Source organism: Pinus tabuliformis, chromosome 9 (assembly GCF_031772625.1).
Source record: "Pinus tabuliformis cultivar Carrire ecotype Pingquan chromosome 9, CPIR1, whole genome shotgun sequence".
In the NCBI taxonomy this organism is placed as follows: Eukaryota; Viridiplantae; Streptophyta; class Pinopsida; order Pinales; family Pinaceae; genus Pinus; species Pinus tabuliformis.
Genome location: NC_142307.1, coordinates 1,889,428,746 through 1,889,443,459, shown reverse-complemented (window position 1 = coordinate 1,889,443,459; position 14,714 = coordinate 1,889,428,746). Strand labels below are relative to the sequence as shown.

The following is a 14,714-nucleotide window of genomic DNA, read 5'->3' as shown; positions in this document are numbered from 1 at the left end:
TAGTATATATATAATTTATACACACTCTTGTGTAACATACTTTCTTGCATAGAATTATTTAACTATTTTAGGAAAGTATTGTTAAATTATAAGGCAAATTCAATTTTAGACGTATAGAATTATTTTAGGAAAAGATGGTTAAATTATTTATAAAAATTCAATTTTATTCTAAAAAGGATTGTTAAATTATTTTGGCCAATTCAATTTTATTTTAAAATTGTGACATACAAATTTGTTCGAAATGTTTGGAGAGATTTTTTCATATAAACATATAAATTTATTAATGTTTTTTATACAACAAGGCCATTAATTATTTAAAGATTTTTTTATTAAAAACTAAATATGAAAAAAAAATAACAAAGTTTAAACTAAGAAATGACACTATCAACCCAAACAAAATCCATATGGAAAATCCAAAAATCCTAACACATTCTTAGCTCCATTAATAAATTACAATGATGAGTTTCTCTTCCTCCACCATTTTTTCATATAAACATATAAATTAATTAAAGTTTTTTATACAACAAGACCATTAACTATTTAACTAAATATTTTACTAAAAGTTAGATGTGAAAAAAACATAACAAAGTTAATGAAAGTTTAAACTAAGAAATGACACTATCAACCCAAACAAAATCCATATGGAAAATTTGAAAATCCTAACACATTCTTAGTTCCATTAATAAACTACAATGATGACTTGGTCTTCCTCCTCCACCTCCTTTTCATCCATTTATCTATTGACAACTTAGTGAAGTGATCAGATATTATCTAGGACCTTGATGATAGCTTAAATTTCAAAGTGTTCGAAAGAGTGTCAAACTTGAACGACCTGATAGATCTTGTCTTCCTGATTTTGGCGCCGCAGACAGTTTGAAAAATAGACACCATATGGAGGAGTTATCGCATTTTAAATATGTCTAGTAAACTGTAATTTTCAAGAATAATTTGATTTTTGAAAATATTAAAAAAAAAGAATATTTCGAGGAATATTTCTTGGAATATTCCCTAGAATATTCGCTAGAATATTCCTTCTGGATGGACCAATCGGGTGACGACACGTGGCAAGCTTGGAGGCCGCCATGTGGCCCTGAATTGTTATGGAAAAATATATTTTGGGTCAAGCGGGATTGAACCTGTGACCTCCCATGGGCAAACAAGCGCTCTAATTGTCTCCGCTACAGGTTGTTTCTTAACAATATATGGTCCGCGGTTATATTTAAATTGTAATGGTTTGCAGTTTGGGAATAGACCGCCAGTGGTCTTACCCGCCAGCAGTCCCAGAAGCGAGGTCACATGCTGCCGTGTGCTCCAATGGTTACGGTTAACTGTCAACCGCTAGCAGTTCTGAAGTCTGTTCACACGCCACCGTTTCCGCTAACGGTTACTCCATCATCAGTGCATTAACATAACCGCCGCCCGGAGAAACCCCCCCATGTGCGCGCCTTCTAGATGTTTCCGCCGATGGTTATGGTCAGCTGGTAGTTTAGCTTGGCAGACATCCAAATTTGGTGCAGTTTGCCAAATTTAACTCCAGTTAAACTGCTAGTTCCAGATTTGGTGGAGGAAAACTAGGAGAAATTGATTAAATGAATTGAAGAGTCAATTTTCGACCTAAGAGAGTGAAACAAGAGTCTACCTAGGCTAATTAGGGCCTTTTGAAGCCACTGGAACAGTCCAAAGAAGCTGAAGAAGACATCTTCAAGGAGATTTTCATCCAAGGATATTTTGGAGCTCAGGGCCACCAGGGGTTGGAGGCTGTTGCATGAGCTACCCGTATCCATTCTCAGCAAACAAACAGTCGTTCCTAACTGTAATGAACCTTCTAAATCCAATGAAGGTGTTTTCAGAAGCATTTGGAGACTTCTAAAGGCCGAGATGCTGAAGGGAAGTTTCAGGCAGCTTAGAGTCGTGGAGGAAGGCCTAGATCGGGGATGCAGTGCTTGTTCTGAGCAAATGAATAGTCATTTGTTGATGTCAGATATGTGTTGGAGATAGTTGTAGATAGTTTAGAGACATTTGAAGCATTATGAAGGAGTTTGTGACATTAAGAAGCTCGGGGAAGCTCAGTGCACCTGCTGAAGGAATCAAGTCCAAGGGAGCCTAGATCTGCTTGCACAATGAGGACAACCATGACAGGGATATAGATGGTTTTATAAGCCCATTGGTTCAGTTCAGTAACCTTTGGAGTTGAGTGTGGAACTTGTACAAGAATTCAAGCCATAATCCCAAAGAGCCAAGTCAAATTGACAAGAGCTCACGGAGATGTAGCCCACGAGATCGGGGTGAACTCCTTATTAAATTTGTTGTTATGTGTGATGTTTATTTGCTGCATTATATGTCTGATATATGTGTTTAATATGAGAAGAAACAAATCAAGTTAAAGCACTTAAATAGTTTAAAACAAACAAACACATACACCTCTTTCAAGTACATAATTCCGCAATTGTCAACATAAGCTAGATCTTATTTTTTAAGCTTTGGAGTGGGAGGTTCTTGTAAGCATGACAAGATGTTCAAACCCTCATTTCAGATCAGATGGTATCAGAGCAGGTTGCTTGATTGACATAGCAATCTATTTGCTTGTTTGACTTGAAAGGTGTTTGAGCAAGACAATCAAATTCTATTGATTGATTGTTTGTAAACTGACTATTGTTTGAGTTTGCAAAGGTGAAGGGAAAGCTATTGTTAGCTAAGTCTAGGAGAGGACAAGAAGGAAGAAGGGCTGAAGGAATTTTCCTTACCCCAAGGACCTCAAGGCAATCCTTGAAGCATAAGAGGTTTGTTTGCAAAAGGGTTGTTTGAATAAGAGATTGACTGTGTAGTCATTTGGTTCAGAAATTTGTTAATAGATTCTAAGTTTTGTTGCAGTTCTTTTGTTCATTTTTATAATGAAAACTTCTACAAGTGAGTTTGCTAAATCCTCCTCTTTCACAAGATTCTTTGATGAAGGCTTGAAGCAAGAATTTTTCGTCATGATGAATATGGTGAGAGAAATGTATGAGGATGAAAGGAAGAGCACTAAACTTTGTGAGCAGTTGAATTCCATGAAGGAAGAGAAGAAATTGCTTTTTGAAAAATTGCAGGAAATGGAGAGCCAACTTCATATTGCAAACATGAACCGGGAAAGGATGCATGAGTTGGAGACACGGCTCCTTGCTGCCAAAGAAGCCTTAGTCAAGTATCAGCTTGAAGAAGAGGTAAAAAATCCTAGTTTGTCTTCAAATTCTTCTAAGAATGTTTATGTTGGTTCTTTTGAAAAACATACAAGAGGCATAGGGTCCAAGTTGATGTCAAAAATGGGCTATGAAGGAAAAGGATTGGGAAAAAAATGCACAGGGCATTGTTGAGCCAATAATGGTTGAGGAAAGGCCTAAGTATTTGGGTCTTGGCTATGGAAAATCTTATGGAGAAAGTTCCAAAGTTGCCATGAAGGCAATTGAAACAGTTCCTAGAAGAAGTTTCATTTTAGGTTCTCTACCTCAAGGTTGTAAAGATTGTATTCATGGGGAATGAAATAGTTTGAAACATACTTTGCAGGAAGAAGATGTTCATAAGCATGCACTTGAGCAAGAGAGTTATGAAAGCTCTAAAACCATTGAAGGGATTGATGGTGTTCCAAAGGGTGTTGCTTCTTCATTTGATTCACCTCCTCATGAAGGTAATGAAGGTGAAAGAGTTATAAATCTAATTTCCATCACACTTCTTTTGATAATATAAAGCATGGTAAATTTCCACATAAGCATTGGAAAAGAATTGCATGTACTTTTTGTGGTTTGTTTAACCATAGTGTTTCTAGATGTTGGAAAAGAATGATCACATACAAGAAACTTTTGAAGGAAATGAGGCAAGAAGCCAAATTTCCATTGAACAATGCAAATCATGCTGTCAGGAATATGCACATGTGTTGTACTTATTGCCATAAGCAAGGACATATTGTTGAAAGGTGTTGGACTTTGAATCCAACAATGCTTCCACGAAATTTGCAGAAAGTGGAGAAAGAGTATGACAAGAATGGGAAGGAAGTTTCCATCATTGATATGTGTCAGGATGATCCACATGTTGATGTCAATGTGCAGTTAAAGGAAGCGCCTTTGAAATGGATTGGTAAGAAGTGGTTAGAATTCTTATCCAATTAAAGTTGCATGTCTTTTGATTATATGCATTTATTTGCTAATGGAATGCAAGTTGTAGGATGGAAAAGTTGAGTATGAGACTCACTTTATTGTAGCAAAATTATATTCATTTCAGCTTTTAAAGTACATGTACATGTGATTGAGGATCTTGTACTTATGATTGTGCTTAAGAAAAAGTTGAAGAATCGAATACATGAATGAGAATGGAATGTATGAACCCACGGATGTTAATGATTTCATTGTATTTAAACATGTATGTAATTGACTTGATGGAAAGATATTGACCATCATATTGTTTTGTTTAAACATGCATGTAATGTCATTTCGACTTGGAAGAGTTGATTTGATCTCCAAGATTGTGAAAGGGAGATAATGATGAAGTGTTTAATCTTTGTAAAAGCATCGTTTAAATTCTTTTTGTACATGCTTGACTTGAAGGGTCAAATGTTTGAAAGGCATGATTTTTGTCGACTTGTGATTTAGTCGAACATTTGTAAATGAGATGTAAATACATGATGATGATTCACATGATGTGAAAGTTGTTCCTTTTGTTGAAACAAGAATTTATTTCATCAAGTTTGTTTTCTTCTTTCGACATTGTCTACAGAAGAAGATTTGTAGCAGCAAAAGTCACCATGGTTACATTTGTGACTTTTTCATGGAAGTGGCTTGGAAGTGATGTTCAGCTACCTTCTGTAAATTCTGAATGAGTTCAAGGCAGATAGTTCTTGACAGGAGGACAAACGCATCTAGGAAGGGAAGTGTCGACTACCTTTGAGTTTTGGTTCAAAGGCACCCGCCATGCAGGAAAGTGTATGAAGGTTGGAAGAAGAGGGTATTGGATTCTCATCTACTACTCAGATCAGTATATCAGTCTTTTGGGGTCCAAAATATTCCCAATGGGGAGGAGTGATCAGATATTGATCCAGGACCTTGATGATAGCTCAAATTTCAAAGTGTTTGAAAGAGTGTCGAACCTGAACGACTGGATAGATCTCGTCTTCCCGATTCTGACACCGTGAACGGTTCGAAAAACAGACATCGTATGGAGGAGTTATCGCATTTTAAAAATGTCGAGTAAACTGTGATTTTCAAGAATAATTTGATTTTTGAAAATATTAAAAAAAGGATATTTTGAGGAATATTCTATAGAATATTCACTAGAATATTCCTTTTGGATGGACCAATCAAGAGCCGACACGTGGCAAGCCTGGAGGCCACCATGTGGCCCTGAATTGTTATGGCAAAATATATTTTGGGTCAAGCGGGATCGAACCCGTGACCTCCCACGGGCAAACAAGTGCTCTAACCATCTCCGCTATAGCTTGTTTCTTAACAATCTATGTTCTGCGATTATATTTAAACTGTAATGGTTTGTGGTTTGGGAATAGATCGCCAGTGGTCTTACCCGCCAGCAGTCCCGGAAGCGAGGTCACATGCCACCATCTGCTCTGATGGTTATGGTTAACTACCAACTGCCAGCGGTCTTGAAGTCTGTTCACACGCCACCGTTTCCACTAATGGTTACTCCACCCTCAGCGCATTAACATAACCGTCGCTTGGATAAACCCCCCCATGTGCGCGCCTTCCAGATATTTCCACCGATGGTAATGGTCAGCTGGTGGTTTAGCTTGGCAGACTTCCAAATTTGGTGCAGTTTTCCAAATTTAACTCTAGTTAAACTGCCAGTTCCAGATTTGGTGGAGGAAAACTAGGAGAAATTGATTAAATGAACTGAAGAGTCAATTTTCGACCTAGGAGAGTGAAACAAGAGTCTACCTAAGCTAATTTGGGTCTTCTGAAGCCATTGGAACAGTCTAGAAATGCTAAAGAAGCCATCTTCAAGGAGATTTTATCCAGGGAGATTTTGGAGCTCAAGGCCACCAGGGGTTGGAGGCTGTTGCGGGAGCTACTCGTATCCATTCTTAGAAAACAAAAAATCGTTCCTGACTGTAATGAACCTTTTGAATCCAACGAAGGTATTTTCATAAGCATTTGGAGACTTCTAAAGGTCGAGATGCTGAAGGGAAGTTTCAGGTAGCTTAGAGCCAATTGTGGAGGAAGGCCTAGATCAGGGATGCAGTTCTCGTTTTGAGCAAATGAACAGTCATTTGTTGATGTCAGATATGTGCTGGAGATAATGGAAAAGGTTTCAGATACATTTGAAGCATTATGAAGGAGTTTGAGCCATTAAGAAGTTCGGGGAAGCTCAGTGCACCTGCTAAATGAATCAAGTCCAAGGAAGCCTAGATTTGCTTGCACAATGAGGATAGCCATGATAGGGATATAGGTGCTTTTCTAAGCCCATTGGTATAGTTCAGTAACCTCTAGAGTTGAGTGTGGAACTTGTAAAAGAATTCAAGCCATAATCCCAAAGAGCCAAGTCAAATTGACAAGAGCTCACAGAGACGTAGCCCACGAGATCAAGGTGAACTCCCTATTAAATTTGATGTTATGTGTGATGTTTATTTGTTGCATTATATGTCTGATATATGTGTTTCTTATCAGAAGAAACAAATCAAGTTAAAGCACTTAAACAATTTAAAACGAACAAACACATACACCTGTTTCAAGTACATAATTCCGCAATTGTCAACATAAGCTAGATCTTAGTTTTTACGCTTTGGAGTGGGAGGTTATTGTAAGCATGACAAGATGTTCAAACCCTCATTTTAGATCATGAAGTTCCTAAAATTCCACTTAAATTGAAAATCCACTTAAGAAATTTTTAGTTCCATTAATGAATTGCAAAGATGACTTGGTCTTCATGTTCCTCCTCCACCTCGTTTTCATCCATTTATCTATTCACAACTCAATAGAGTTTATAAAATTCCCTCGCCTTCTAGAACCTTGTGGAAAACATTTTAATGAGTTAACCCTATTTGTATTTAAATTGCACAGACTCAAGCTTGGAGAAATCCCTTATTAAAATATAACATGTTCCTAGTTATAACCTTTGTAAAAGTTGTCATGATAATACGGGTAACCATATTATCAATTTCACCATTAACATTTCATAAAAGACTCATTGAACCGAAAAGCTCCTCCCACTAGGGTTGTATCAAGGTACTAATTTCCAAGGTAAATATTTGGTCTACTATCAACACTCCTCATATGAGGAAAACAAATTACATGTATTTTTCCTATGACATTTAAGATTATAGAGAAGTGTTGAGTTGATCTCCCCTGTACTTCTAATGTGTGTTCAACATGAGTTTATCTCCATTGTACTTCTTTTCGTATGCGTTTGAATGAAATAACCATAAATAGAGATGGTAGTCAACTATGTTGTCACCATTGTGCACATGAGTCTAGAGGTGGAACTATTGAAACACCTCCTTCAAGTCCTCATTCTCTGAATATACTTCTCTTTATACATCATGAGTGAAAGGCTTCATATGCATTAGAGTTCCCAAAGCTATTATCTTTGATGTGAGTGGCCTTAAAAGCATGTTGGTTGACTTGTTTATGATGTCCTTATACTTGATCACTAAATGAAACTATTGTAGAAACTCCACCCACTTGTAATGCCTAGTCTATTGTAACTTACTTTGGGCCTGCAAGTACTATAATGGTTGATGATCTATGTGGATTACCGTCTTCTTTCCCATCAAATAGTGCTTCCACTTATTTATAGCTTGCACTAGGGCATAGAGATCCTTGTCATACGTAGGGTAGTTAAGAACTTCCCAATGAAATAGTTCATGATCGTAGCATACAAGCCTTCCTCTCTACATCAAGATCACTCCCATATCATACCCACTCATACGGCATGGTTCCGACGCAGTCTACACTCCGCGGTTAGGGACCTGCCATAAAGTTTTATTATGTTTTGTAATGCTTTTAACGTATTTTCAAAGGCCGAGGGTTAGAGTTAGGGTTGTAATGTATTAATACATAGGGATATGCAATAGGTTTTTAGGTTATGGTTTAGCATAGGAAATAGGTTTAGGACTAATACATGGTTTATTGCTAGGAAAAGTGTTTATTCTAGCATTTGACACATGGTATTAATACATGGATGTTTATTAGGGAATGGCGTAGGATTTGTACATAGGACTATGTGTAGGATTTAGGGTTTTAGGTCTAGAATTTTAAAAACCCTTTTACAATCTTTCATCACAATGTGACATAAAAGCACCTACGTTTCGTCGACACGACGATATTGATCCTTTGCTACGATAATAGCTCACACACATCGTTGAATCTAGCTATATTTGCAACAACAACCCGAACGATGAACCTATGCCACGGACGACACCCATCTCGACACATCAAACCTGCAAAGTCGAATGACAAAACACATGTCGTCGACCAATCTTGGCGGAACTGAACAACCTGATCATAACCAACAATGTCGAAACTGAACGACACCCGTAACTGAGGCGACGACGACACTGAATACTAATGACGACAATTTGAACATCTGTGCATTTGGATTAACGGATCCTCCTGGAATAGTAAGGATCTCATTTAGTGTAGATAAAAGTATTGCTCCATCTAAAATATCCATGTTACAGGATCATTCCATTAAAATTTCTTCATATCAATCTTTAAAATGTAGTAGTTCCTTGGTACTAACTTGAACCCTTGATGATGTGGATCTTAGATAGAAAATTCATGATCATGGTTCTGCGATTCAAAATTTGTGCTCTGTAATTGTGATAGCATACTCACCATATGATATTGGTTCTCAACAACATGTTTCTCCTTATAATCGTGATTTCCTTGCATATCCACATCCCTTTTAGGAGGTCTCTCCAAAAGAATATTTTCTATGGAAATCATGGATTTTTGTATTTTTTCCTTATTTTCAGTCAACTTCTTTTCTATTCCTTCCTTATTTTAATTCAAATTATTTCTATTCCTTCCTTACCTTCATTCGTCTTCTTTTCCATTTCTCTTTTAGGCTTTTCTCAAGAACCTAAGAAATTCACCTTTTTCAACATACTACTATCTACTTCTTTAACTTTCTTCTCTAATTGAGATAACCTAAATTCTAAGTCTTCACATTCTTCATGAATCAAGGATGGGACTTCAATAGATTTAATTGGTGTAGTAGATTTATTTTGATGCATCTGGAAAATAATAATATCCCTCTTCAAAAGGGAACCTTCTAATGAACAATTATGTCACTAGTAAGTTACGTACCTTATTTTGGAGGATATCAGAATGGATGAATCTTTATTGATATATCTATAATGGTATTTGAGGCATTTTGGATTTGATTTTTTTTTTGTAATACTCTGATATGTAGATCCTTTAATTCCATAGGTGTGAACTAAATTTGATGTATCAACTGAATGTTATAGTAACTTTCCCAAAACTTACTTATTTTTTGACCTCTTCCCATGAGCAAACTTGTATAACATGCCATGTGTCAAATTCTTGAAATATAACTATAAAATTTGTATCTAAGGTAATTCTATACATCTCTAGAAATTCCAAATATTTCGTAGTCTGAAAACTTATATACAAGAATATATAGCAAATATACCAAGTTGTTATGTTTAAAATTTATTTCATGACTGTTCACAAACCCTAACTTCCATAACATATAAATCCAAAAGTATAATGAACCAACTTTTGAAAATGGAAACAACTATTTCCCAAGATTTCTCCTTAGTACAGTGCAAGTTTCACCTTATGAAGCCTTACAGAAAAAAATTATACCATAAATTCCAAATTAACCTATTTGAGACTGATTTTTGGAGCATAAAGAAACCCTAACTTACTTGGAGCATAATCTTGAAAATATAGCGAATGAAGATTTGTAAATTGGACCAAATGTTCACCACAAATTTTCTTCAACGTGTACAAATTTTCACAGTCCAAAGCGTTAAAAATAGGTTATAGTGAAAATGTTGAACTGACATAGGTTTGAGACAAAATTTATGAGCATTTAGAAACCCTAACTTCCTTGGACCATATCTCCAAAAATATAGAAAACAAAGATTTGAAACTTAAACCAAATATTATTTGAGATGTCTTTTCAATCTTCGTTGGGCTTCACCATCTGAAACCTATCAAAAAAAATGTTATAGTGAAAATTCCACAAATGCTTGTTTGAAGCAATAAAACTCTAGGATCAAGATCTATGATAACAAATGTTATGATCCTTGCGCCTTAAAAAATAAAATAAACCAATATTTACAGTAAAATTTGAAGGAAAAACCTCCTCTTATGCTAAATACAATGAACAAGACAACTTTTTATGATCCTAAAACTAGATCTTCTTAGTATATATATAGGAGACAAAGGACACAATTATAATAAATGGGACCATGAGGGGTTCTAGCATACATAAAAATATAACAATTGAAATGTAATTACTCATTATATGGCTTAATAAGGGGGTTTTGGGTTAACATTGGGATTATATAAGGATTAAAAAAATGAAATATCTACTTCTAGAATTACCAACAATTATATTGGAGCATTTAAAATGGACACGAAAGAAGTTGGATGATAGGTTGGCTAATAATGAGGGATGAATTTTTGTAATATTCCTCTAAACTCCTAATGGAATGATAATATTGAATAATCTATCAAGTAACAATGCCTCCACATTGCATTGTAGGACCATTCCCCACGTGACTGGTAACCATGGTTCACATATGAAAAAAATGATGGGATGAGGCACCCGGGCTTGGTGGAGATCTATGGCACGCATGACTTAGTGAAGAAGGTTTAATCATGGGTCGACATGCAATCATCCAAGGAATTAGTTGGTAATTGTAGTATGGTGGTCTCAAATAATAATCAATCTAGTATTGAAATATCACTGCGAAGGTGTTATGAGAACTGGAATTGCTTTTATGGAAAATTGTAGGAAGTGTATTGGAAGCTATGGAACTTTCATGGATGTTGTGTTATACGCAAAATGTATTTATATTTTTGAGGGCTTGTAGGAATAAGAATCTCTTCGACTTATCAACTTTGTTATAGTTCATTTATATGGTGATTTTACTTCTTTGGTGAGGTTCTTAGAGGTGGGAGTGATGTAGCCTTCTACTATGATGGATTTGGTTATCGTACAAACCTTTGGATGGTGTTCAAGTCACACATAAAGAAAGTTTGGGTGGCATATTTGGAAAAAAAAATTAGCTGGAGTCTTTGGTAGTTTTATTTTGGCATCAAGTTCCAAAGTGGTAGCGCACCATCCTGCAAAATTTTAGTTCTAGGTAGGTCCTCATCTTTTCATCTTTATTCTTGTGAAGTCTCTTCTTTATTTTTCCTTTTACAACTGTATTCTTGTCGTTTCTGGTGGAGGGTGTTATATTTAAGGCTTTCACCTTCTGTGTATATACTCCTCCCACTCACTCTTGGTTTATCTCTCCTCAATGGTAGTTGTTCACTACTTGTGATTGTGTAAAATTTGGTCTTAGTCTCTCCTTAGGAGGAGTTCTTGGGTTAAGGTCTCCTTTGCTCTAGCCTACATTATCTCTATTTTCCCCTTAGCCCCAACAATAACTTCGATTTCCCTGAATAGGTCAAGCCTTTTTCAACTATACAGATTTTCCTTCATCTTTGAGTGTTTTTTAAGGCCTAATCTTATAGATTATTCTTTTTCTCCGTCTTACATGGTCAGACCAGTCCACCTTGGAAGTTGGAGGGGAAGAATAAATGACTCTCTCCCCTCCATCTCACGAGCCCAATGCACTATCAAACATTCAATAACTATTTTTTTGCACTTCACTCCTGAAATTAGGGTAGAGATTTGAGAGGATGAGAGGGAGGCTACGAAGAAAGAAAAATTATTACTTATGTTGAAGTGGAGGAGGAAGGTGGGGATTGGATATATATAATAGTGAAGAAGTTAGCAAACCTAGAATTGTCAACCTGTGAAGAAGAGGATGCTTACCTTAACACCATTCAAGTTTATTCGCCATCTAAGTAGATGCTTTTCTTTGCTAGATTCTTATATAAATAGTGATAACAACAAGGCTATAGGTATAGATAGTAATATGTTTGAAAACAGAATATTAAGTAGACAAATAGTGAATTATCTTTTCATTTTTGTCAACAAGATTAAATTGTGTATGTGGATCTACCAAAGTCACCTAGAGGAATCAAATATAAGTCCAAAGTTTCATATTAAATATGGATCTACCAAGTGCACTTAAAAGGATCAAGTCTAGAGTTCTAGAGTTAAGATAGATCTAAATTAGTACTCATGCATTCCATAATGGATTTCATCAAACCTTCAAATAAACTTCACCATAACAAATACTATGAGTTATGCAATACATGGACTTGTAAATAAACCCATGAAATGAGTAAAAGAAACTTGTCTTAAAAAAAAATATTTTTTAATTTTAATTTTAATTAAATTACATAATTTCACATAACATTACATTACATAATTTGAGATAACATTATTAAATAATTTGACATAACATTATGTTACCTAATTTGCCTAAAATTCTCACTTTACGTATGTAATTAATTACATAATTTGACATAAAATTTCATTACATAATTTGGATGAAGTGAGAAAAACCATTTTCCTTATGTGGTCGGTAAAAAGGCTTAATTTGGGAAGAAAAGTGCTATTGTAATGAGAACCCTTTTTTGCAACTCGTAAATCATTTTCAGAAGAAAATGTGGGAACAAAAGTGAGAACCGTTATGCAACTCGTAAATCATTTTCAGAAGAAAAATGAGAGGGCTAATCATCAAATATGACTTTGCATCACACGCTCAAAAAATACAATGGTATCCAGGTTTTGTAAGTTTTATAATAATTCATAATCAAATCAAATTTTCCTCGTTGTTGTACGATTAAATTAAAAAATGCAAAAAATAAAAGAATAGCCATGGCATCGAAATATACAAATGTCAATTTCTCTATTTACAAATATTGTTTGAATTAATTTACAATCGATAACCGTCACCGAAACGGCAAAACCGTCAATATACAGTATGATCTACCGTATCATATACGAAAAATTGTCCCCGCCTGTGCCAATGGATTATAATCTATACAGATATATCTTACTACACACGACTTTTGGAAATTTGAAATCTCTTAAGCTGCAGGCGGTGCAGGCATTAAGTTGGGGTTTGTTGGCATCACAGCAAGGAATGAATTGGCAGCCACTCGTTCCAGATTATTGGATTTTCCGTCCGCCTCTGAAGTTGGATCTGGAATTGTAATAATATCTCCTGATCCCGAGTGGTCGAGAGAGGGGTCATTGTATATATCCCACCATTTCTGCACCAACATTTTTATATCTTCTCGCTCCATATTTTCCTCCTTCCCACTGTACCTCCACGGCTTCGACCCCTGCACATGATACCCTGCTTGCTCAGAACACCGATCTCGTCTTCCATATTGTTTCTATCGAAAATGCAATTGCAGAAATTTTGAGGAGTGAAAAGAAAGCTTACAGCAGCACAATAGTGGACAACTTTGACAGTGTCCAAGTCCACGTTCTGGGGATGTCGCCACAGCATGGCCAAAACCAGATTGTACACCAAGGGGATGGGCTTGTATACCTTCTCAAAAAACATGTTCAAGAAATCCTACAAAACAATATACATATACCACAATTTAGTGCTAAACGGAATCCACTAAACCAAACAAAATTTTAGATGAACCTGACTGAAATCGAGAGCAGATGCAGACCTGTTCTGCGAAGGGCGTTGGCACAGTGGCCATCAGAGTTTCCAAAAGGCAGTCGAAGGTCAGCTGACTCGGCTCAAAAACGAACATTCCAGCATTGAAGTATGGAGAGGGACGTTGCCCTAATTCCACGGGCCACGACACCTTCTCCGGGCACTGCTGGCAGTATCCGATGTTGTACTGCGGAGTGTGACTCCATGTCTTCTCGCAGAAGCAATCCATGACGGCATAGAAATATCCATCCCGCATGTCAAAGAGATGGTCAATGTTGTCAAAGACTTGGATGTCCGCATCCAGATATACCATCTTGCTGTACTCCTCAAACTGCCCATCACTCAAAACGAAACAAGATTGTTAATAACTCACTATATTCGGGTTATATTTAGTAAAGATATTGTTGTTAAAATGTTATATGCATGATTTCAAATTTGCAAGAAATGAAAATACCTCCCAAATACGGAGTTTGGAGTAGTTAAGGACATAGTAAGGCATTGAAAATTGCACTTGATTCTCGGGGGGATGGATGGGTTGAATCTGGCGAACAATACAACCCTGTCTTCGCAATTGGAGGCGATGATCCTCTGGAACATCGGGCAGCACAGCAACGACAAGAGGATATGCGCTCTTCACCTTGCGGAGACCCTTTGCAAGACCGATGACACCTTTCACATAGTCGCCGGATCCAGCCAAGAAAGTCACGTACGCTCTCATGCACTTCTTCTTGGCCGCCGCAGCCTTTGCACCGAAGAGCTGATCTACAGCAGAAATTTCTGGATTCATGGTGAAAGACGGAGAATAGATATTCTGCAGGTCGTAATTCAATAATCTGTTGGAAAGTAGAGGAACGAATTTGCAGAACAAGAATGTAGTGTGTGTTTTGCCTAAATGGGAGCGTGTGTTTTATAGGCAAAAAGGGTCGGCTGTAACGGATAAAGTAGGTCGAACACAACA

General features: G+C 36.5%; 1 protein-coding gene across 1 annotated transcript; it reads right to left on the bottom strand.

Moving 5' to 3' along the window:
• Positions 1 to 12,968: 12,968 nt before the first annotated feature.
• On the bottom strand, positions 12,969 to 14,625 carry LOC149156481 (galactinol synthase 4-like). Its single transcript, XM_089444212.1, has 4 exons — positions 14,211 to 14,625; positions 13,767 to 14,087; positions 13,529 to 13,663; positions 12,969 to 13,424 (listed from the first exon to the last, which is right to left on the bottom strand). Exons 1-4 carry the CDS (start codon positions 14,541 to 14,543, stop codon positions 13,167 to 13,169), a joined length of 1,047 nt encoding a protein of 348 aa, XP_089300338.1. The 5' UTR covers positions 14,544 to 14,625; the 3' UTR covers positions 12,969 to 13,166.
• Positions 14,626 to 14,714: the final 89 nt, after the last annotated feature.

What these genes read in the sequence shown, in the direction of transcription:
- LOC149156481 (XM_089444212.1), bottom strand. Translation starts at nt 14,543, where the DNA reads ATGAATCCAGAAATTTCTGCTGTAGATCAGCTCTTCGGTGCAAAGGCT. An exon ending in CCAAACTCCGTATTTGGGAG is followed by an intron (nt 14,088 to 14,210) that starts GTATTTTCATTT and finishes AGTGATGGGCAG; the next exon opens with TTTGAGGAGTACAGCAAGAT. An exon ending in TTGTCCACTATTGTGCTGCT is followed by an intron (nt 13,425 to 13,528) that starts GTAAGCTTTCTT and finishes TATCATGTGCAG; the next exon opens with GGGTCGAAGCCGTGGAGGTA.